Consider the following 24,968-nt stretch of genomic DNA (forward strand, 5'->3'; position numbering starts at 1 on the left):
ATTCATAAATATTTATTTGACATGCTTTATGTTAATACTGTAAACTGTTAAACTTATGAGTAATGTTTATAACATAGAATGCTTAATTGAGGGTCATGTGGGCTTTTATAGTGTTAGGTATGGATCAAACCGGTGAGACCGACAAATCAAAACGAATTAGAGTTAGTTGGAAAAACTTGAATGTGGTGAAAACGTTTGTCGAGGCTTGCATCCATGAGATATCTGTTAACGGGCGAGAAGGTGGAAGTTTGAAAACAATTTCATGGAAAACTGTGTCGGATGTCCTTAAAGACAGCCATAACTTGATTGTTGACCGTAAGCAAATGAAAAACCATTATGACTATCTCAAGGGGAAATATGGAGCATGGTTACTACTAAGAAACAAAACTGGAAATGTTTACGATTCATCTACTAACATGTTTTAATCTAACCGACGAGGAATGGGAGATGGAAATGAAGGTCACTTTCTTAATTATTTTATATCATTTCCCTTGGTTTTGATATCCATGTACGCGTGTAGTTATATGTTCTATTGACTGCAGAAAAATAAACACGTGGAATCTTTGAGAAACACAACATTACCATTTCCTGATCTTTGTGCAAAACTTTTTGATGAAGCAATGGCTACGGGGATAAAAAGTTGGGGTCCGAGCTCGAATGAACCAATGCCTAGGGATGAACCTCACGTGGTTGAGCCTATTGTCAATGAAGAAGAACAAGATTTGGATATTCTTGAATATACACCCCAACCGTTTTCTACAGCATCTCAATCCTCGACATCTCAATCCTCGACACCTCAATCCTCAGCCCAACCTAAGCTTGATAAAAAGAAGAAGGGTAAAGAAATGATGGCGATCGTTGAAGAAGAAATAATTGGCGTTTTGAAGATAATGGCTGGAAAACATCATTCAAAGGATCAGAAATTTGAGGTTCCTACATTTGATGATTGTCTTAAAAAGTTGAATGAGATTGGGTGGGAAGATACTGATCCGTTGTATGATGTTCCACTCGCAATTTTTTGCGAGCCAAATGATCATTATAGGCAAGCTTGGATGAAGATGAATGCCGATAAGTGTGCTAATTGGGTTAGACTGGTCGGTCGTAGTAAGGGATTTATGTGGTAAATGTACTGCCTAGTTTGATGGTAGTTTGCTTGTTTAGGAAGGTCGTATAGTTGGTTTCGTGATTCTCGTTTTAGAAGAGTCTATGCACTTGCTTTGTAATCGGTTAATTTGTCGTACGTAAGGACCATGTTGTAGGAATTAGGAATGTGTTTGACATGGTCTAGATGTGTTTTGTTTCTGTTAAAACTCATGGTATCTTTTTTGTTAATGTTTTCAATTAGATGTTTGTCATGGTTTCCAATGTGTTTAAAGTGTATCATTATTTGTTTCTCATGTTTAAAGTTAAATGTGGATTCTTGCTGCACTAAAACTCTCGTTTGTTATTTGTAAGGTTATGGATCTCGAAGAAGAAATGTTATTTTTGGTTTGTGAGACGAAGATATAATACAAGGATAGAAAGGATAAAGGATAACAATTCGGCATTAAGTGGGGATGCCTATACACTAGAGCTATTAACGGGGTCCAATACACAATGTCAAGAAATGTTACGTCTCTCTCGTGATGCATTTATCAGTTTATGTGATCATTTCAAGGAAAAAAGTTGGTTGCAAGATAGTCGCTATATAACTATCGAAGAAAAAATGGCAATTTTTTTAACTGTTATAGGACAAATGATCATATTAGAGCATTGAAACGGAGATTTCAACATTCTACGGAGACTATACATAGTTGTTTTCATGAGGTCTTACGAGGAATGATGGAATTCGCAAAAGATATCATACGACCAACACCTATTGATTCCACCTCAAATATGTCAAATCGACAAAGAAGATTAAGAGATATATTTCCAGTATATTAAATCTCTATAGTTTTCCTCAAAAGAATAAGATTTATAGTTAACCATTATTTTATTTTTCCTTTAATAAAGGGGGCAATTAGCGCGCTAGATGGAACTCTTGTGCATGCCATTGTGCCTATTAACCAACAAACCGCTTATCGAGGACGAGGAGGAGGTCGGTGCTATCAAAATGTATTAGCCATATGCGATTTCAACATGATATTTACGTTTGTTTGGGCTGGATGGGAAGGAATTGCACATGATTCTAGAATATTAACGGAAGTTGTATTTAACCCGGCTTCTGGTTTCCCATTTCCTCCACCTAGTATGTCTTATCTTTATGAGCATCTACTATAGTATTTTTCTATACGTATCAAAATATTTATGCTTTATTTTAATGCTTTCATTCTTTGTAGATAAATATTATTTGTGTGATGATGCATATGCAAACACTCGTGGGTTCTTAGCTCCTTTTCGCAATACAAGATATTGGTTAGCGGATTTTAAACGCCGACGTGCTTTAACTAAGGAAGAAAAGTTCAATCATGCACATGCGCAACTTAGAAATGTCATTGAACGTTCTTATGGTGTCTTGAAAAACAGATTTCCGATCTTAAGTAAAATGGCTCCTTACAAGTTTTCAACACAACGAAACATGGTAATTGCTTGTTTTGCGATCCATAATTATATTAGAAAATGGAAAATTCACGATCAATTATTTTTGGAAGAAGATATTTTAGCTAACAGCGAAGTACAGTCTGAAGAGCAAGTTCAAGAACAACTAGAAGAAAATGCAGAAGAAGAAGTGGATGGAACACAATGGGGTACTCAAAGCACTCAATATATGACAAATTTTCGTAATGAAATTGCTAACCGACTAGTATGAAACGATACAGTTTTAAATTCTCATGTAATTGAATTTCATATATGTAGTTGTTGCTTTAATAGCATGTTTATTTATATAACGTAATGCATATATTTAATTATAGATTTTATATTAATGTACTAGTTAAATAGTATTATATAAGAATATAAAAATATATTTGTAAATCATGAAAGTTGAAATTTTTTTGTTATAATAACGTAAATGCTTTTGATATCATGTTCATAAATATTTGTTGGTGTGATGTCGTAACTAACCATTTAATTCAAGAAGTGTTCTTTTAAAAAAACAATTATTAAATTTTAAGGGCATTATAGTAATCTTAATTATTCAGTCGGTTAATTCAGCACACAAAACAAACAACAATTATTTATTTATCGTCTTACCCGTCTCAGACACACTAAATCCAGACAGACACTTAATTCACACAACACTTAATGGAAATTTAACAAACACGCCCTTACTCTGTTTGGAGGCCTTTTAATTTGTATGAAGAGATGTTAAATTTGACCGGTAGCTATGCATTGCATATCATCTTCTAACAGAATAAACGCAGCCACGACCAAAAATGACCTGCAAAACCATTAGCTATTAGATTGAAGTGAATAATAGACAGCTGTATAAGGTATTGCATATACTCTAATTCAGAATCCTGTTTGAACTTTAAGTTTGTTCGAATCAGAAAATACCCTATGATGATAGCTATTTTAAGTGTGGTTCTTCAAAAGCTGTGGAAATCATCCTGATAAAATGAAAACACATGCATGTTAATATCAAGCTTTACTGATCCTTAAGGTTAAGAATGCTTATAAGTTCAAATATTACCATATCATATCGAATGGGTCTGATATTGCCACTCTTGGAGAAGACCTTCTTTCGAGCTTCACTAACTGATGACGGTGCTTGATGTGGAGCAACATATCTAACGTTTAATATGCATGTCTCCACTTGATTACCCGATTCCTTATTAAACTATTACGAGTACATGAATAAGTTTTCATTTATGAAGTTGAATATAGATTATAGATAGTGAACACAATCTGATCATGAGACAATCAGTTACCAGCTCTCTAGTGATATCTTTTAACAGGAATTCTGGATTAACCACTGCACTTTGAAGCATATACTTATCATTGCATTCCATGTCTAGGGGTGCCTCTTTTTGAGCTTGCATTGTAACTGAAATTTCAAGACTAGGGTATTAGCCTACTACTTTGACTCAAACGCATGCAATTGAAAATAGTCAGAAGCTAACATGAAACATTTCTAGTAGAGTTAGGCAACAAAATCCCAGTAGTTGGATCCGCAGCATACTTATTTGGTTCCGTGGTTTTCACCTGAATTCAGCAACAGCAAAAAACAGCACTAAAAACTTGTAATAGCTTAATAAAAGTATTAGCTATTGATGTTTTACTATATTTCTTAAGCTCATAGTCATGATAATAATACAGTTACCTTAAAAGCTACATGACTACCCGTTTTATTCTTTAGCTGCAGGGAAATTGAGATCTCCTTCATCAATTCAACTATAACACACACAACAGGAATGAAACTGATCAAAATTACAATTTGATATAGGAAAGGGTAATAAGTTTGAACGCCGCAGAACAAACTATTTCAAGAAATAAATTAAATATATTACATGGAAATAGAAGCTCGTTGGGTTCGATACTAAGAAGGCCTCTCATATGGGCGCCCTTACTGTTTTCTTGAAGATCATTGAATGAATTCTTACCGGATACCTGTAGGTAGCAAGTTAATCGGAACTTGAAGTTAGCTGACAAGTACGAGTAATATGTTATGCACTCAACTGTCCAGGCAAAAACATATTAAAAAACAGAGGAAAAAATTATCACAATACTTTAAGATCTATATATGTAGTTGAGTTGATATTTTCCAATCAACATATGTTTCTGTTTTGTTAGTATTTAGCTTAATTGATTCTTAAAGTAAGAATGCTTATAAAACAAATATAAGTTCAAAAATTACCTCATCATTGCGGCTGTGTGAGAAAATGGTCCTCTTCGAGAGGACCTTCTTCTCATCTTCTGTTGCTGATGACGATGGTTGATGTGGATCAACATTTTTAACGTGTAACTTGCGTTCCTCCACTTGATTACCAGATTCCTTATTAAACTATTACATGTACAGGAATAATTAAGTTTTCATTTATGAAGTTGAATATAGATTATATGTCTGGAATCCAGGACTAACTATAACATTACTGTCATTATTGCAACATCTTGATATATACATTAGAAATAGAATTCTTATAATCATGTCAAAACTTACAGTATTAGAGCTGCTCAAATTTACTGTCCCAGCATCAGATATTGAAGTCGTTGGAAGGACATCCTCTTCTATTATTCGTATCTGAGGCAGTTTAGGATCAACAAAAATAACATCTATCGTGCATTCCCATACTTGGTTACCTGATTCCTTGTTAAACTGTTGCAAGTGTAAGAAATTAAATAAGGTTCTGTTCAAGTGACTAAGGAGTTCATACTTAATAGTTTGAATAAAATCTGACACACTAATCTTATTCACCATCACTGGAGTAATCTCTTCTAGTGTGACTCCTGGTTTTACAACTGCACTTTGAACTAAATACTTGTCATTGCGTTGCGTGTCATGATCAGGATTCTCCTTTTCAGGCTGCATTGTAACTAAATGATAGTAAAAACTAGGTTTAGTCAGGTGGGGGTGTGAACTTCAGTTTTCCCTTCCATATATAGTAATAAATAGCCATGTATGATCCAATCAGATATAATAACAGGAAGCACAAATATTCAAATTAGCAAAAGATTTGGCAACAAACGTTTGATTTGGCAAGTAGATTGAGGCAACAAAATCCCGGTTGGGGGCAGAGCAGCATATGTATTCCGTCTTGTACTTTTCACCTGAAACTCGGCAACAGAAAAACTGAACTAAAAGGAAAAACTATAGCTAAAAGCTTATTAGTTCATGACAGACTTTTTCAGTGACAGTATAATTCTAGGGGTGTTTATGGGTAATCGGGTCCGGTTATCCAAACCAAATAACAACTTGGGTTGACCCGAATGGAAATTTTAAATCTAAATACCAATCCGTATCATGACATACGGGTTAGGGTTAGTTGTTCACTTGTTTGGGTAACCTGCTAACTGAATAAATAATCTTATTTGGGTTTGGGTCAGGTTTCTTATTCGGGTTTGGTTTTCTAGTGCCAGTCCTGTGATCACAACAAATTATGAATTTCAGAATAGCAAACTCTACATACATAACAAAAGCTGATGTCAAAACCAAATAGTATTATAGTAACCACAATACCTTAAATGCGACGTTACTATATGTTCTATTCCTTAGTTGCATCGAAGTTGAGATTTCTTTCATCGATTCAACTATACAGTACACAAGAGATTAAAATTACTCGAAATTTCATAAAACAAAAAGAGCACAAATATTGAAAATCTTACATGGGAAATGAATCTTTGGAGGTTTGACACTAAGAAGCTCTCCCCTGATAATGACATTTCCATTTTCCTGAAAGATTGTGAACACTAAATCATTAGTCTACCTTATACAAAATGTCTCAGTTAATTAATTGTACCCCGAAAAGCAAGCTCAAGAAATACTTACTTGAAATCGCAGCGCATTCTCAAGGTCTCTCACGACCTCAGTCATTAATGGGCGTTCTTCATAATTATCATTCAAACATTGATACGCAATTGTTGTGAACACATTCAGTGATTCAGGATTTATTTCATCCTTTATACTTTGATGTATGATATCCTTCATTTTCTTTTGGTCATAGTGATCTCGTGCCAGTTTTATTAAAGAACAAGTATTATTGTTGCTGGCACACAATCTTCCACAAATAACTTCAAATAACACAACACCAAAAGAGTAAACATCCGACTCTTTTGTTAATAACCCCGTAGCAATATAATTTGGGTCACAATACCCAGATGTGCCTACAGCTTCGGTAACAAGATATGTGTCTTGTTGGTTAGCAGGACCAATTTTGGAAAGACCAAAATCCGCAATCATGGCTTTAAAGTTTTCATTTAATAAGATATTTGAACTTTTAATATCACGGTGCAAGACTCTTTTTTGGCCCCCGTCAGGATTATGAAGGTACGCTAATCCCCGAGCTGCCCCAATGCATATATTAAGACGTTGGACCCATGTAAAATTTTTACCTAGATGGCCGTCGAGGCTGCTCCAAAACGCAAACTCGTACACAAGGATTTTTTGGATGCCTTCGTCACAAAACCCCAAAAGAGACGCAACATTTGGATGTTTGTAGTGCGAAAGCAACATAACCTCCTTCCAAAACTCCCGATTGCCTTGTCCAAATTTAGGATCTAAAACCTTAATCGCGACCGTGGTACGCCCCTCGGAGTGCGTGAGTTCTCCCTTGTACACGTTTCCGAATCCTCCATTGCCTATGCAATTTTTCTCAGAAAAATTGTTGGTTGCCTTTATAATTGCTTTTAGCTCTATTTTTAGGTGCTGAAACTTCTTGTTTAAAGCCATGTTTTTTTGACGATTCATTGAAAGAAAGAAAGAAACAGGATAGGATGGATCTACAGCTCCAAACAATTACAATTTAGTCTAGCTAGATCAATTGTAAGTTTTAATGCTCAGCAAGATCCATATAGTACGGTAGTAATAATGTCTTTATCAAATATCAACAAGTCTTTAGTCAACTCCCTGTCACAAGTTGCATTTTCAAATGTACTATGTTCCTAGCCGCCTTAAGCGACTTTTCCTTGTACTTAATTATATTCTGTTCCAATAAGTGATTAAAAAATAATTTTATATTGTTAATCAGGTGGGTTGTCCAGGGGTAACTTTTAAATACACTATGCGGGGCTCGAAAGTGAGTTTTCCCCCAAGGTCTCGAGTTCGAGTCTTGGGTTTCTCATTTCAAGGTATTTTTCATGAGGAGGGGGTTGGAGGTCCAATAAATCGTTGGTTAAAATTGCTTTCAGCACGTCATTGAAACTAAATTTAAAAAAAAAACTAGATATTTAATTATTTAGTCATATGAATTGTCTTTTAATAAGTATATAAATATAAATATAAATTTTTTTATTTTTTTGGTATTAATTTCATTGGTGGTTCATTACATTCTCAGACACTAATCTCTATCTTTTCAAGCTCTTATCTACCGCCATTATAATTCTTTTTAATAAAATCTTATTTATGAAGATTATTAATCTCAGTTGTTAGGGGAAACCTAGTGGAGATTTTCCCTTTGACACCATTGCTCGGCTTGTGATAACGAAATGATAACCAACTGTCCGCTCTCAAGTTGTGACCTCACCATTTAACGGTTAAGAGATTTGTTTCTATTCAAAAGTCACTTGAAATAAATAATAATAATAATTGTTTGGCTCAATAGTTACGTATGGTAGATGCTAACTATTATGGTCATGTATATGATACATTTAAAGTTTCATACTCAATTTACTTTCTAGCCATCGCAGGAAGTCAACTATTGCTTCTAAATGAAATAAAACCTGTGACAAAACGACAGGGGATGGGGCATGCTGCCCAAACAAAATCAAAATCAGAATAAGCATGAAGCTTGAGGTTTGTTGAACCATTGAGTAAGATACCTTAACCGCTGGTAGTTTTAACAATATAATGAACATGTCCAAATGAATCTGTTGCAGATTTTGCATAGTTTGACTTAAAGTCTGAACCGCAAAATTCAATTGTTCAGACACGTGTGAGTCAATAAATTAAGCTTACCAATTAATGATCAGTAAGTAGATTAAGGGCTACAAGGGTCTAAAAACTTCATATGTTGAGAAAAAGGAATAAAAGTAGATATAACGTAGCATTTCTTGAGGAAACTTCCTTCCTCTGAGTGAGAATGATCCCATTGTCAAGACTAAATGATTTATATACTAAAGAACATAGCTACACAAACAATGACTCATGTAGTCGTATAAATGAAATAAATCAATAAACTTGTGTTGGTAATGCAATTCCGTTTTACCAATGTACATTTGTTTTTAATAAAAACCAAGTAAATTTAGTCAAGAACAAATTAAACCATCAACTTCTCTGTTCTTTCATTATTTGCAGAATTCTTTTTTTGTTGTTGCCTAGTTTAAGTTGTCGCTGAGGTTGGAGATAGGTCCGTTGGTTTTGGTTACACCAAATGAAATAGACTTTAACTACTCGATCCTTTGAGAAATGACAATCAAGGAAGATGTGCTTCTTGGTTTCTTGGTCTTTCTTAAGTGAGGGACATCTCATTAAGCGCAAACCTACATCTCTTGCATATAGATTTACACTCGTAGAAGACCTTTTGATTTGTATGAAGAATTGCCAGTTTTGACCGGTAGCTATGCGTTGCAGATCAGTCTTCTGACAGAATAAGCACATCCAAAACGAAAGTACGGCCTGCAAAATCGTCAGTTATTAGATTGAAGTGAATAATAGACAGTTGTTGCATACTCTAAGTCAGAACCCTGGATCTGACACAGACTGATTTGAAGTATTTAAATAATTTCATGTTGTATTCGGTGAGAATCTAACCATTGGCAACTCAATAAATTCTCTTTAGATTGCACAGATCTAATTATCTTTATCATGTAGTAAAACAGTAGATCGGGTTTGAACTCTGAGAATGTACTTAGTGATATGGGCATAAATAACTCGTATGATGTTCATCAGTACAGAAGAATTCAGGATACGGATTGTGTAGTTAAAAAACAAGAGGCGATTGAGAAAATGCCCTATGATGATGATGATGACAATTTTAGGCGTGGTTCTTCAAAAGCTGTGGAACTCATGCTGATGAAATCAAAACACACGCATGTTAACTTACTAGCTTAACTGATCCTTAAGGTTAAGAATGCTTATAAGTTCAAATATTACCTCATCATAGCGGATGTGTCGAAGATTGGCACTCTTGGGGAGGACCTTTTGCTACGGAGCATCTCTTCCTGATTACAGTGGTTGATATGGAGCAACATATCTAACATTTAATATGCACGCCTCCACTTGCTTACCCGATTCCTTGAGTACATGAATAAGCGTTCATTTATGAAGTTAAATATAGATTATAGATAGTGAACACAATCTGATTGTGAGACGAATTAGTTACCAGCTCTTTAGTGATATCGTTTAGCAGGAATTCTGGATTAACTATTACACTCTGAAGCAAACACTTATCATTGCACTCCATGTCTTGAGGTGCCTCCTTTTGAGCTTGCATTGTAACTGAAAATTTAAGACTCGAGTATTATCCACAAACTGGATTCAAACGCACGCAATTGAAAATAGTCAGAAGCTAACATGAAACATCTCTAGTAGATTTAGGCAACAAAATCCCAGTAGTTGGATCAGCAGCATACTTAGTTGGTTGCGTAGTTTTCACCTGAAATTCAACAACAGCAAAAAACAGCACTGAGAACTTGTTACAGATTAATAGAAGTATTAGCTCCGGATGTTTTTCAACATTTCGTAAGCGCGTAGTCATGATAATAGTACTGTTACCTTAAATGCTACGTGACTATTCGTTTTATTCTTTAGCTGCAGGGAAATTGAGATCTCCTTCATCAATTCAACTATAACATACACAATGGGAACAAAATAATCACAATCACAATTCCATAAAGGATAATAAGTTTAAACGCAGAACAAACTAGTTCAAGAAATGAATTAAATATCTCATAATTTTACATGGAAAATGAAGCTCGTGGGGATCGATACTAAGAAGCCCTCCCATACTCGCGCCCTTACTATTTTCTTGAGTTTGATCATTGAATGAATTCTCACCGGGTACCTGAAGGTAGCAAGTTTAACTCGAAGTTAGTGATAACTGAAGTATACGTTATGCACTTAACTATGCAGGCAAAAACACATCAAGAAAACAGGGGGGAAATCACAATACTTCAAAATCTATGTAGTTGAGTTGATATACATGTTCACGATGAGCAAGGACAGTGATATTTTCCAATCAGCATATCTTTCCAATTTGTTAGTATCTAGCTTAACTGGTCCTTAAGGTTAACACTGCTTATAAGACTGTTTAAAACAAAGAATGCTTATATGACAGATGCAAGGGAAAATATTACCTCATCATTGTGGATGTGTCGGAAATTGGCACTCCCGGAGAGGCCCTTCTTCTGAGCTTCTCTTTCTGATGACGATGGTTGATTTGGATCAGCATCTTTAATGTTCAATTTGTATTCCTCCACTTCATTACTCGATTCCTCATTAAACTATTGCGGGCAAGAATGAGTTTCCATTAATGAAGTTAAATATAGATTATGGATACAGAACACAATTTGATCATGATACAAATCAGTTACAGAGCTGATATCTTTTGGTAGGAATCCAGGACTAACTATAATATCACTGTGATTATTGCAACCTGTGATATATACTCGTACTTTATAATTCCTATAATCATATTAAAACTTACAGTATTAGAGTTGCTCAAATTTTCTGTCCTGGCATCAGATTTTGAAGTACTAGAGTTGCTTAAATTTTCTGTCCCAGCATCGGATATTGAAGTTGTTGGAAGAACATCCTCTTTGGGGCCTTCTGTTGGTCGTAGCAATGGTCGCTTAGGAGCAACAAAACTAACATCTATTTTGCATTCCCCTACTTGATTTACTGACCCCTTGTAAAACTATTACATGTATATGAAATTAAAAATGTGTCCGTTCAACTCATTACGGAGTTAATAATTTGAATACAATCTGATACACTAATTTCATTTACCATCTCTCGAGTCATATCTTTTAGTGAGAATGCTGGAGTTACAACTGCACTTTGAACCATAAATTTATCATTGCATCTCATGTCATGATGAGGATCCTCCTTTTGAGGTTGCATTGTAACTAAACGATAGTAAAAGCTAGATTTAGTCAGTATGTGGCGTGAACTTTACTTTTCCCTCTTATCTAATTAGAGATAATAACAGGAAACAAAAACATTCAGATTAGCAAAAGATAACTAACATTTGATTTGGCAAGTAGCTCGAGGCAACAAAATCCCGGCATGGGGTAGAGCAGCATATGTATTCGGTCTTGTACTTTTCACCTGAAACTCGGCAAGAGAAAACATGAACAAAAAGGGAAAATTAGAGTTAAAAGCTTACTAGTTCGTGATTATAAAGATTTGGTCATAATGACTTATATCAAATATGAAATATTTGTGGATTTCACTAACACATAAAACTTTCATTAATCCAGGGGTGTTTATGGATCATCAAATATACTTTGACCTTTTAGTCAAATATGTTTTTCTTAGGGGTTTTGCAAATGACAGCCCTATAAGTTGTCATTAACGTGCAATCGTGCATGAATAGTTATACTTTATCATAAAATTCATGGGCTTTTGATATGAAAAGTACAATTTTTATTAGCAAAATCCTTTTCTTAGTAATGATTAAACAGTGAAACTTCGTACATATTATTACCCTTTCTTATAAAGTGTCACTATATTCCTTAGATAGGGTTTAAGTTTAATTGTGATGTGACTGACTTTTCCAATGACAGTGTGGTTAGGGGTTTTTATGGGTCAGATTACTCGGGTCGGGTTATCCAAACCAAATAAGAACTTGGCTCGACCCGATTGGAAAATTTAAATCTAGAGATACCAATCCAATAATGGCATACAGGCTCGACTTAGTTGTTCACTTATTTGGGTCACCCGATAACCTAACAAATAATCTTTTTCGGGGTTGGGTCAGGTTTCTTAATTATTCTGGTTTAGTTTTCTCGGCCTGTAATCGCAATGAATGTTCAATCTTATATCTATAATTTCCATAATACTAACCACTACATACATAACAAAAACGAAAATTGATGTCAAAGCCAAATAGTAACAACAATACCTTAAATGCGAGGTGATTAAATGTTCTATTCTTTAGTTGCATCGAAGTTGAGATTTCCTTCATCAATTCAACTATACAGTACACAAGGGATTAAAATTCCTCGAAATTTCACAAAAGAAAGGGCAACAACAAATTAGAAATGGAAAGGGCTGCCAATATATCTTACATGGGAAATGAAGCTCTTGAGGTTTGACACTAAGAGGCTCTCCCTTGATAATGAGCTCTTCGTTTTCCTGAAAGATTGGAGATCACAAAATTATTACCAAAAGTCGTATAGCTCGAAGGAAGCTCAAGAAATACTTACTTGCAATTGCAACGCAATCTCAAGGTCAGCCACGACATCGGTCATTAAAGGGCGTTGTTCATAATCATCATTCAAACATTGATAAGCAATTGTTGTAAACACAATCATCGAATCAGGATTAATTTCATCCTTTATACTTCCATGGATGATATCCATCATTTTCTTGTGCTCGTAGTGATCTCGTGCCAGTCTTGTTAAAGAGAAACTTGTATCATTCTTGGCATACATTAATCTTCCACAAAATACTTCAAATAACACAACACCAAAAGAGTAAACATCCGACTCTTTTGTTAATAAACCCGTAGCCATATAATTTGGGTCACAATACCCGGCTGTGCCTACAGCTTGGGAAACAAGAAATGTGTTTTCTTGGTTAGCAGGGCCAATTTTGGACAGACCAAAATCGGCAATCATAGCTTTCCAATTTTCATCTAATAAGATGTTGGAACTTTTAATATCACGGTGCAAAACTCTTTGTTTGGTCCCGTTAGGATCATGAAGGTATGCTAAACCGCGAGCTGCCCCAATGCATATCTTAAGACGTTGTACCCATGTAATTATATCAGTATGGATATACCGGTCGAGGCTATTTCTAGAAGCATACTCGTATATGAGGATTTTTTCTTTGCCTTGATCACAAAACCCCAAGAGAGAAGCAACATTTGGATGTCTGTAGTGTGAAAGCAGAATAATCTCTTTCCAAAACTCGGGATCACCTTGTCCAAATTTACGATCTAAAACTTTTATGGCAACTAAGGTATGGCCCTCGGAATGGTTGAGTTCTCCCTTGTACACTTTCCCGAATCCCCCTTCCCCGATGCAATTTGTAAAGTTGTTGGTTGCTTTTTTGATTGCTTTTAGCTCTATTTTCAGGTGATGAAACTTTACGTTTAAAGCCATGATATATTGAAAAAAGAGGAATAATGGATATTCAGATCCAAACAATTACAAATCTTCTAGCTAGAATAAGAGCTTGGATCATGACCTGAAATTATTTGTATCTTTTATGCTTGATTAGCAAGATGTGTACTGTAGTAGTTATGTCTTTAGTCAACTCCTTTACAAAAATTGCATTTTCAGGTCTATAGTGGTACAGTATATTTTGTGTTCATTGAAAAATTGGTCCCTCTAGGTTGTCCAGTTTAGCAATGAGGTCCTTTTTTAGTTTACAAGCAATAGCAGTTTTTATTTTGAGAATTTTATTTGCAAAATTGTTTTCTTTTTAAACCATTAACTAATATACAAGTTTTCAATAATGTATTTGGATATGTGTGAGTGTTATATGTTTTTGCAGTCTGGAAATGAATTAGACAAGTTGGAGGGTTCTATTTCGTTTCAAATTTCCTTTTACCATCTTCAAGCTTTTCAATAATCCGATGGTTCTTATTATTATTATTATTTTTTTAAGTTTTCTCTATTTTCAATATAAGTTTTAATATATAAAGTTAATATTGTAAAAGTTCATTATATAATCTATGAATTTGTTTTACTTTTCTATTTAAACGTATTAATGTTATGTTTTATTTTTATATAAAATAAAAGGTGATTTTATATATTATTTTAAATATACATAAAAAAAGATGTAAAAATTGGGAAAGTTTAGAGATCACTCTCTTACTTGCAACTTAGAAGATCCTCATCCATCTCTATTTTGGTGAGATTTGAAAAGATGTCGAGTGAAATGAGCTGAAATGTTTTTATTGAATAAAAATGAGGTGCCAAATTAAAAAAAAAGAAAATGATTAATAATTTAACTCGTAAATCTAAAAATCAACCTAAATCTTAAATATTGGACATGTGAATTCCACTAATTTTTTTTACTAATCTTGTCTCCTGATTTTTTTCACATGTATTCCACAATTAGGTTGATTTGTAGGTATACAAATTAAATTGATTTATCATTATCCTTAAAAACATCGAATGTTTATAGAGCACTAGTTACAAATTGTTTTTCTCTATAAATATACATAGTCTGTACAAAACTAGGGCACATGGGGTTTGAATATTTTAACAACAATGTTAATGGAAGCCCTTTGGGCTCTAAATAACAATCCTAATTATGTTAACTTTTATTAAATATAAATCAATGATATTGTTCATTAACTGCTTATGACTCATCAACAATTAACTCCTATTTTAATTTACTCTCATATTTTATTCCATTATTATTTACTAATTAACAAGTCAAACAATTAAAAATTTTAAAACAATATATTACATTATTATTTCTCTAACATTTCATGTCATTATAAATTTATTCTGTGTGTAATATATCCATTATTTTTGTTATACTTGATATACATATCCATTTGACTTTTGTGTCATAAATAAGTGTTACTTTGCATCTCTTATTTATTTCGTGTCATAAAAAATTGTTACATATCTATTTCATGTTGCTCTTATTTCGTCTTTTCATTTATTTTGTATTACGGTTTATACTTTGCTTTATACACTTTTTTTTATTTACATGTTAAAACTTTGTTTCATTTTTTTATGCAGTAGTGTACACAAATACCGCTAATCAGATCACAAATTATGTTTTTAATCTATTCTAGTTATGATAGTTTATAAATGATATAATTTTGCTAGTTTGTAAAAGAAGTAGTCGACAACATGTACTATATGATTAAAAACTAAAAGTTGGAAGGAAAAAAAAAACCATTCAGGAGGGTTAATTTGAAGTCTACGGCTAAACATGATTCAAAAATGGAAACAAATAATTTATTAGTTATAAGCAATTATTGAATGAAATTCTTGATCAATATTTAACTAAAGTTAACATAAATAAAATTGTTATCTAGAGCCTAAAGGGCTTTCATTAGCCTTTGATATCAATATATATTATTCCGTTTTATTCTACAGAGAGTATACTATGCTAGTATCATTTGATAGCCTTTACAAATATTCACCCTATTCATTGCAAACTTAAATATTTGACACGATACTTAACTACAACATGAACTAAATTTAATGCGAACTCCCTATACTTAAATGTTGGTTAAGATACTTTCGTGTATAAGAACCCTTCTAATAGAACTGATTTTGGTCAATTTTTTTCTGGTCAAGGCTAACCACATTGTCTTCACAGGTATGATCTTTAACTAATTCATGGAAACGTATATAAAATGATCAGGCCGGGTGTTTAGTTGTCTTTGCATGTTCCCTTGTGTCGCTTTAACCGTCTTTACCTTTTTATATTTCATCTCCAATGACAATATGCTTGCTAATGTGCTCTACCAAGGATACTAAGTTAGTAAATTTCAATATTTTATCATTGTAGTTTCGAAATGCTCACCAGTTTTCCATCAAAATGTTTGAGAGCAAACTAATTTCATATTATTTTTGTAGGGTCAACTTTTTTTTTTTCTTTTTATCATATGTGTATGCATGTAAATATAGATGAGTTTTAATTTAATATAGATGATAATCTAGTATGGCCGTATAGGTAATTTGAGTTTTAGTATACTGGGTTAGAGACAAAATTTGTTTAGTGTGTTGAATACTTGAATTAATTTGCTAAAACAGTTTACTTACGTGTTACTAAGATGACCAGTATGCTTGAACATATTGAAAATAAACTTATAAAATAAGGCCTTTATTCATTCGGAATTTAAATTAACCACACTTTTGATCGTTTTCTATACAAAAATCGGGGTCTTTAGACATCTATTCAGTATTACGAGTATAACTTTCGAGTTGATTTGGTTGTTATAGTTGTTTCAATATTGATGTAAATTCTAACTTCTCGCTACTATTCATTTAATTATAAAATTCCTAAATGCCAATGATAGTAGAACTTGGGGGTGTTACACCAACCTAACTACATTCCTAAAGCTAGTTAATTAACAGTTTAATCCTGCTTTAGTGTGTTGCAGCGGTAACCGTTACTCAAACCGTCAACGATCAGTTTTGATGGGTTTGAAGAAATTGATTCTGTTTAATTATGATACTTAATACGCATTGGCATAGAAGGCGTCCCAAGAGAAACTCATAATCATATTTGATTCTGACTCTCTCTAACACCCGTAACACATTGTTTTTTTATATATCCAGATGGATCTATCAACAGACCCTAGCGATACGGGCCATTCACCACAACCATCAGACCGAGCCCCTGATGCTGAGTTCTGGCCACTATCAGGAAAACCGTATTTCTATGTTGTTCTGAACCAGTACCACCTTGCAAACAGGTTTCAACTGGTATTTTTCGAGTCCCACTGCACGTACCCTTAATTAATTCCTTGCACAAAAAACTACAACTTATTTTATATATAGCTCAAAACCAAAATGATGCATTAATTTATTTATTTTTGTTTAATTTCAATATGTATGTATCTTTAGATCATCCCATGTAGAATAACCGAAAAGCTTCCTGCTACTAAGGTTCCTGCCAAGATAATTTGTCGCGGAAAGGTGTGGGACCTGTTTTACCTTGGCAATCAGACAACATTCAAGAAATTTGAAAAACAATCTTGGGGAAAATTTGCGACAGACAACGATCTTGCAGCAGGGGATGCATGTGTGTTTGAGTTGACTGAGGGAAGTTGTGACAGTAGTAATATTGAGTTCAAAGTTCAGATTCTTAAGAACAATTTCCCATCTGAATTGCTTGGGAAAGCCGAGGGCTTAACCGCGAACAACCCCATATCCGTAGAATAGGCCAATAGGGCCATGGCAGTTAGGCTTTGGATCTGATTTGGTCAGGTTTGTTCGTATGTCTTTTGGTAGTCACATCGTCTAGTAGTAGTGATGCAGTATGCTTTTTAAGGCCTTTTTTTGGTAAAATCAGATGACTTATGTTTTTATGATCAAAATGCATGTGGTTATATGCATCATGGGCGGGTTGGCGATGGGTCAAGAGTCAAGACAATAATGATTACATTGTCTTGGTCAAGTTGGGTTGACCCGAAACTTGGGACACTGATTCTTTAAAGGGGGTATTATTATGACATTAAACATGTAAAACAAAATTATCTACAAAATGAGGGTTTAAATACCCGTGCTACGCACGTCCAGTTTGAAATATATTCGTTGCATGTATAATGTTGTGGGTATTTTAAATCGTTAATGAAACTCAAAGGTTGAGACATTGATACAAGAGAATGTAACAAATAGTTAATAAAATGATACATGTCGTATAATTCATATTACAATGTCCGCTTAGTTACACAGATACATACGTACATAGATATTACATATGTACATGATGTGATAATAAACATTAAAAGAGCATAACTCCTTTCGGTAAGACATGAACACTGTATATAAAGACTGAAAAGTACATATTAGTAATCACGTAAGTATAGAATACAGTTATTCAAGCAATCACGATCGTCCCTCAAACTTACACTTAAACATCACCTACAACTTTTCTGTAGCCAATACCATTCAGTATGTCACTCTGAAAGGAAAAAGTTATCCAATTTGAACCCTTCTGTATGATTTGATAGTCTATTGTTGATATGTCGTCTTAGGTGTTGTTACCATATCTACACCATTTATTAATTGACAACCAAATCATCTTAGATATGACAATAATCCCACCTAGGAATTTTTATCACTATACAAAAATGTAGATAAATAAAGGCATATTCGTTAAAGAAAAAAGGATCAGGACTGGCGAAAAGATCATAATCGGGATAGCATAAAATACACTTTTGATCAGATGATATAACTTTGCTTGATGTTTGATCTTGTAAGCAGACATTCCCACCAAAAAAAACTTTCTATAACACCAACCGCCTTTGCTTCCCAAAATGCATGCTACAATCAATCTGCGGATTAAGAAAATCGTTTCAATAAGAATGCAGGTAAAATGCATTAAAGCTGAAAGAAACAGCGTCTTTAGATCAATCGTCAGAAAAAGATCAATAACAGCATAAAGAATAATTCTAAAACAAAATTAAAAAGCATGATGAGAAATTGAGTTAGAACAACTAAGAAGCAAGACAATAACGATGAGTAGATGAACAATTAAGAAAACTATAGTTTTGACCATAGTACTGAGATGATTTCATTGATACATTCACACACATCAATATATATAAACATACCAAGAAAAGCTAAAAAGAAAGGTATTGTCCATTATCCCGACTCCAATATATCACTAACAAAACAGATGATAAATACATCTAACATCATATTTCTCGAATATAAGCAATTGGTTTTAAGTTATCAATCGTAGGTCCCCTAGCAACATACAACAAAAATGTCCAAGAAAACAAAGCCAACAATCTAAGATGACATTTGCTTTTTGCTAGAAGTTTAAATTATGCTCTATACTTTATTTTTTTACATACACATATACTCTTTGATTAAATGTAAAATTTTACATACATAATAGTTATATTTTTTTTCTTTTACCAAAGATTTTTTTATGTTATTCATTGATTATATATTGTTTGATTTTTTAAAATGTTTTTTAATAACATGTTTTTTTAATGTGTTTTTTAATAACAGGTAATATTTTTTTTATAATTGTATGGTGATATTGAATATTTTTAAACATGTTATTATATAATTGTTCATATGTTATCAATTTATTTAGTTAGGCGAAGTTCTATAATTTGTCATAAAATCTCAAAACATATTGAAATGAAATATACAAGATGTGTTTTAAATCTACCCATCCATCAGACATGACTAGAGACTAGTATTTATATATCTAATGAAAGAGTAGTTATCCCAGCTTTCTAAAGCCATCCACCTCAACTTGAAATAATCACTAAACATTGCCACATATTCTATGTGACATTTCCATATTTTTTTTCACAATATTTATTTTATTATCTGCATAAATTTAGCAACAAAAATCTAAGCCCAAATAAAAAATATTTATCAATAGATCTATATTTCTTCAAATCCATACTAGGAAATCAAAAAATTTAGTTATAATAATTACATTCAAATCTTTTAACTAAATAAATGAAATTTTTTTCTTCTTAACCGATAGTCCAATATTAACTACTTTTATGTTTGAGACCATTCTATATGTAGTCATTATATAGAATTAAGAATGTCATGGAAATTTTAAAAAACTACGAAATTGTCACGTACAACACCCAGTGCCATTAGTTGGATTGTGCTCTAGCCATTCTTAGTGATATATTTTATTTTATTTTCATTAAATTATTTTTTATATCACATCTCATCCTTTATTATAGAGGTGCAAATACCAGTTAACCGGTTCCGGTTATTTTTTTTAATAACCGAAACCGGTTATTTTTTTTAAAAAAAAAAACCGATTTCGGTTAACTGGTACCGGTTAATAACCGGTTTGGGTTCTAAAAAACTATATCCGATGTAATCGGTTTCGGTTAATAATAACCGGTTAACTGATCCCGGTTAACCTATTTCCGGTTTTTTTTAACCGGTCTCACAACAACACTTGCATACTTGAGCTGCTTAATTAATTCTTACTAATGTGAACACATTAAATGACTTGTGATAATAGTCTCTTTATATTTGATCGACTCCATCAAGTCTAGCTGCTTAGAGTTGCTTGGAGCAGAAACAGAACACAGCAAGCAAGCATTACAAACACAACCGAAACAGGAGCAGCAAGCAAGCAAAAGCAACAACTCAACCGAAACAGGAGCAACAACAGCATTAGCTGGATCACAAACACAACAGAAACTACAAACCGGCTTGATTTTCAAACAGAAACAGAACACAACAAGACAGAAACAGAACACAGCAAAAGCAGAAACGAAATAATATTATATATTATTAATAATATATAGGTTAACCGGTTATAGGTTATTTTTACTTTAAAAAAACCGGTTATCAGTTAACCGGTTAATAATCGATTATTGTTTTGAAATCCATGATCGGTTACTAACCTACGGTTAATAATAACCTATAACCAGTACAGTAATAACCGGTTAGTAACCGATTAGGTTAACCGGTTTTTTTAATAACCGGTTAGGTTAACCGGTTTTTTTGTGCACCTCTACTTTATTACAAGTAAATATTTAGTAAGCAATAGCCGCATATTGTGCAGGTAAAAAAATCTAGTATATATATATATATAATATTAGCTATAACAGACAAATACCCTTCCACCCTCTCTCATTGTTATCCTTTCTATAAAGAAATTTCTTTCTCTCTGCCTCTGGCTTTCTTTCTTGTCTCCCTTTTAACTACTTTTATGTTTGAGACCATTCTATATGTAGTCATTATATAGAATTAAGAATGTCATGAAAATTTTAAAAAACTACGAAATTGTCACGTACAACACCCAATGCCATTAGTTGGATTGTGCTCTAGCCATTCTTAGTGATATATTTTATTTTATTTTATTTTCATTAAATTATTTTTTATATCACATCTCATCCTTTACTACAAGTAAATATTTAGTAAGCAATAGCCGTATATTGTGCAGGTAAAAAAATCTAGTATATATATATATATATATAATATTAGCTACAACAGACCAATACCCTTCCACCCTCTCTCATTGTTATCCTTTCTATAAAGAAATTTCCTTCTCTCTACCTCTGGCTTTCTTTCTTGTCTCCCCTTTTCTCTCTCTTTTTCTTCTTCTATGCCGGAGATGGAGTCGTCGGAAATTTTTTTTTTTTTTTATCAAAATAAGGGTCAAACTATGAAAGTCTTTGTGTTTGGACGAGATATAGCCGATAATAGCCGAGATTGACCGAAATTTGACCAGCCTGATGTATGGGTCTCATAATGAAGATCTCGTACCAGTGAATGCCCAATAAGCAATATCTCGGTGAAATATCGCCAAATCTTCGAGATTTACAACACTGCCATTTACCCAATCCACACATGCTTGGTTCAGGCGGTTATGTTATTATGTTTTTGTGTTGCTCTTTAATATGTTCAAATGTCCTATTAACTATGTATTGTTAGAGATCCGATAAAGTGTGCTATGTGGTATTTTTGTTACTCTTCTCTAACCTTAATGTTAATAGGTGATACTTGGCCTTAACTCGGCCGACAAGTATGATAACTAAACGCTTTACACTCTTACTTTTGCCTCATTTTGGCCGGAGGTCCTCATGAAAATAGTCTCTCTACCTTTGGGTAGAGGCAAAACTATCTACATCTCACCTCCTGCACACCAAAAGAATGAACCCGAGACTCATTTTTTTGCAAATGCGTGTTGCATTAGATGCGCCCGATGCATGTGTATACGGTTATATACACATGCATACTCGGAGACTTTTCGAAGATTTGAACAAGGTTCCCTTAACCAAGTATCATAACTATTGCACAATGCATAAATTTTGCCCCTCTTTCACTATTTCTAGTAGAGTCTCAAAATATGGTTTGCACAGTCTCGGTTTTTATGTCATCTTTTTATTAGGGCCTTGTTCGCTCTTCTTCATTTGAATGTGCCCCGTCAATCTCGATGTTGTGACCCATAACTAAGACAACACTAATGCCTGACTAAAACTCTCAAAACTCACTGTTTTGTATATGTTTTATTAAAATACACAAAATTTGATTGTGTGTTTTAATAAAACATATACAAAACAGTGAGTTTTGAGTGTTTTATTTATGCATTAGTGTTGTTTTAGTTATGGGTCGCAACATCGAGATTGGTGACGGGACACATTCAAGTGAAAAAGGGGAACGGGATCCAAATCAAATGATAACATAAAAACCAAGACTGTACAACTATATTTTGAGTCTATGCAAGAGATAGTGAAAGAGGGGGCGAAATTTATGCATTCGGAAACAATCATGATACTTGGTTATAAAAAGCTTATCAAAATCTTCAAGAAGTCTCTGAGAATGCATGTATATATGTATATATATATATATATATTGGGGGATGGGAATATAAGGCTGTTAGATACCTAAATTTAGGTGTGGAACACTCACATATTATTTTTTTAATCCATAAAAATCATGGGGGCCATGTGATTTAATTAAAATTCAACAAATATTAAATAATTAGTATGTGAGGGGTTTCACACCTAAGCTTAAGTGTCGGATAGCTTTATATTCACTTTTCTCAAATATATATATTTGTTACTACACAAATTACAACACAAGAAGTTAAGCTAAAACTGTCAACTTGTAAAAGGTAAGGTATATTTTTTGTTTTATATTATCTTTCATATAAGTGTAGGTACCAAATGCATAACTTAAGATATAAGTCGGTGAAGACTTATATATATATTTTTATTCTTTCATATCATATTTTAGGGTTAGTTTCAGTTTTTATATTTTTTTTTTCTCTCGAGCTTTTATATTAGGGATTAGTATCGTAAAATGTAACAAAATTTGGACGAATGTATATAGTGTGGAATAACTAAAGTTATGTTCATTGTATGTAATCATCTTTAAAATTATGTGTATTGTATGTAAGAATGTATCCGACCAATCAAGAAACTAACAAGTGACAGCTATATATGGTTGTCACGTATGCATTCTTACATACAATACACATAATGTAAAGATGCATGATTACATACAATGAAGACAACTTTAGTCATTTCACACAATAGACATTCGTCCAAAATTTATTACATTTCACGATACTTATCCCTTTATATTAATTTGTAAGATCATCTTGATCTTTTCTGTTTCATAATATAGAGATAGGTTTGAGAGGTGTAGTGAGGATAATTGTATGAGTGTTTATGTTTAGATAAGCTCATCCTATAGTAGTGGACGATTAATTGTTTCTTGTATTATTGACAACACTCGTTTGAGGACCGTTTTTATTCTTCTGAGTAATAAATCATTAATTCTTTATTAGAGTTGTTATTTTTACAAGATCCGAATGATATAAGTTATACGTTGGATTATTTTATGTATTATGGATGTATTATTTGTATATATAATTATGTATTAAGTTGAAAGAAACTTTTAATTGTTTTTCGAACATAGTAGGTGAGTAGTATTTTTTGGGACACTGGTCAGTAGCCATGCATAACCATTTATTTATTTTTTGTTATTATTTTAATATTTTTATCATGGTAGCTCTAAGTCTAAACATTCATGTTTGATTTTGTTGTTGTATTTAGGACGGTGATGAAAAGATAGATGAGTTTAATTTACATCAGGGGAGGAAGTAGTAGGAACTAGGAAGTGAGAAACCATCAAATGTTTAAAAGCCAAAGATAAAAAGGAAATGGGGCAACAAAGTGACTCAAGGAGTGAGGATTAAAATTGAACTAGAAGTACTGAATGTATACTTACATAAGCCTATTGAGCAGTGATAGTCTGATGGATCATGCCGACCCATCAGGCCCATAAACATTTAATATGTAACTTTATGAAAGCTGTTTTTGTAAGTTCAATTCATAAATTCCAAATTTTTGTTTCCTTTTTATTATATATATAAAAAAATTATAACATACAACCACAAAGTTAGCATTCTCGAGCAACTAAATTCTTGTTTTATGCTACAATCAAGAATCAACTTTTGGTATAATTCCAAATGAAATCGTCTAAACTTTGTCAAATAAATATTCGAATTATTATTTTAGAAAGTGATTCACGTAATTTAAAGATGAGTAAAGAATTAAAGTCATTGATTTCTTAACTCGTTTAATCCACCTACAAAAAATGCTCGGAGATAACATTATTTAGTGAACAACAGAAAAAGGTTAATTCCTGTTTTTCAACTTGTCAAAATTAGGATTAATAATGGTTCACTATTATTAATCTAGTATATATTTAATAAATTTCAATACTTTTATCAAGAATAGAAACAAAACACATATTTTATGATTTTAGTTTAGGATATTTAATAATTAACTTTATTTAATATACATCATAGGTCACATTTTCCTTCAAATATATATTCATTAAACATTTCAAATGATGTGGTCATAGAGTTCCACATATTTGAACAAGAACATTTGATTTTGTTTTGAACAAGATTGTTCTCACCTTAGATATGTTGGAGTATTTTTTTTATTTTATTTTTGAACGGCTATGATGGAGTACTTCTTTTAATGTGCAAATATGTCTCATTTCTACTATTCCATTATTTTAAGTGTAAATGATGTTTGATTAAGTATCAAAAACTAATGTAAATGACATAC

The 24,968-nt window shown here is 32.9% G+C and overlaps 4 protein-coding genes across 4 annotated transcripts; 2 read left to right on the top strand and 2 right to left on the bottom strand.

The window, feature by feature from the left end:
* Positions 1-119: 119 nt before the first annotated feature.
* Positions 120-2,788, top strand: LOC122601704. Its single transcript, XM_043774445.1, has 4 exons — positions 120-395; positions 543-1,085; positions 1,993-2,227; positions 2,319-2,788. Exons 1-4 carry the CDS (start codon positions 120-122, stop codon positions 2,786-2,788), a joined length of 1,524 nt encoding a protein of 507 aa, XP_043630380.1.
* A 339-nt stretch (positions 2,789-3,127) lies between these two features.
* Positions 3,128-7,426, bottom strand: LOC122599859 (probable serine/threonine-protein kinase PknB). Its single transcript, XM_043772450.1, has 14 exons — positions 6,404-7,426; positions 6,241-6,307; positions 6,095-6,165; positions 5,604-5,685; positions 5,333-5,451; positions 5,078-5,233; positions 4,775-4,921; positions 4,428-4,527; positions 4,241-4,311; positions 4,041-4,122; positions 3,849-3,964; positions 3,611-3,757; positions 3,475-3,527; positions 3,128-3,358 (listed from the first exon to the last, which is right to left on the bottom strand). Exons 1-13 carry the CDS (start codon positions 7,319-7,321, stop codon positions 3,507-3,509), a joined length of 2,097 nt encoding a protein of 698 aa, XP_043628385.1. The 5' UTR covers positions 7,322-7,426; the 3' UTR covers positions 3,128-3,358; positions 3,475-3,506.
* Positions 7,427-8,596: 1,170 nt separating this feature from the next.
* Positions 8,597-13,839, bottom strand: LOC122601705 (proline-rich receptor-like protein kinase PERK5). Its single transcript, XM_043774446.1, has 13 exons — positions 12,940-13,839; positions 12,802-12,868; positions 12,636-12,706; positions 11,758-11,839; positions 11,519-11,637; positions 11,217-11,426; positions 10,867-11,013; positions 10,472-10,574; positions 10,286-10,356; positions 10,085-10,166; positions 9,894-10,009; positions 9,665-9,805; positions 8,597-9,187 (listed from the first exon to the last, which is right to left on the bottom strand). Exons 1-12 carry the CDS (start codon positions 13,837-13,839, stop codon positions 9,737-9,739), a joined length of 2,037 nt encoding a protein of 678 aa, XP_043630381.1. The 3' UTR covers positions 8,597-9,187; positions 9,665-9,736.
* A 3,153-nt stretch (positions 13,840-16,992) lies between these two features.
* LOC122601706 (B3 domain-containing protein Os04g0386900-like) lies at positions 16,993-17,598 on the top strand. The gene is made up of 2 exons (XM_043774447.1): positions 16,993-17,139; positions 17,281-17,598. The coding sequence occupies exons 1-2, from the start codon at positions 16,993-16,995 to the stop codon at positions 17,596-17,598; spliced, it is 465 nt and encodes a 154-aa protein (XP_043630382.1).
* The last annotated feature ends 7,370 nt before the right edge of the window (positions 17,599-24,968 follow it).

The sequence above is a fragment of the Erigeron canadensis genome, chromosome 5 (genome assembly GCF_010389155.1).
Source record: "Erigeron canadensis isolate Cc75 chromosome 5, C_canadensis_v1, whole genome shotgun sequence".
NCBI classification, from domain to species: Eukaryota; Viridiplantae; Streptophyta; class Magnoliopsida; order Asterales; family Asteraceae; genus Erigeron; species Erigeron canadensis.

Coding starts and splice junctions, on each gene's coding strand:
- LOC122601705 (XM_043774446.1), bottom strand. CDS start 13,839: ATGGCTTTAAACGTAAAGTTTCATCACCTGAAAATAGAGCTAAAAGCA. Junction 12,707..12,801: donor TCAAGAGCTTCATTTCCCAT/GTAAGATATATT, acceptor TGTACTGTATAG/TTGAATTGATGAAGGAAATC. Junction 10,575..10,866: donor GACACATCCACAATGATGAG/GTAATATTTTCC, acceptor TGCTACCTTCAG/GTACCCGGTGAGAATTCATT.
- LOC122601704 (XM_043774445.1), top strand. CDS start 120: ATGGATCAAACCGGTGAGACCGACAAATCAAAACGAATTAGAGTTAGT. Junction 396..542: donor TAAGAAACAAAACTGGAAAT/GTTTACGATTCA, acceptor TATTGACTGCAG/AAAAATAAACACGTGGAATC. Junction 1,086..1,992: donor CCGATAAGTGTGCTAATTGG/GTTAGACTGGTC, acceptor CCTTTAATAAAG/GGGGCAATTAGCGCGCTAGA.
- LOC122599859 (XM_043772450.1), bottom strand. CDS start 7,321: ATGAATCGTCAAAAAAACATGGCTTTAAACAAGAAGTTTCAGCACCTA. Junction 5,452..5,603: donor ATCTACTTGCCAAATCAAAC/GTTTGTTGCCAA, acceptor ACTATCATTTAG/TTACAATGCAGCCTGAAAAG. Junction 3,758..3,848: donor AAGATATCACTAGAGAGCTG/GTAACTGATTGT, acceptor TACTCGTAATAG/TTTAATAAGGAATCGGGTAA.
- LOC122601706 (XM_043774447.1), top strand. CDS start 16,993: ATGGATCTATCAACAGACCCTAGCGATACGGGCCATTCACCACAACCA. Junction 17,140..17,280: donor TTGCAAACAGGTTTCAACTG/GTATTTTTCGAG, acceptor ATGTATCTTTAG/ATCATCCCATGTAGAATAAC.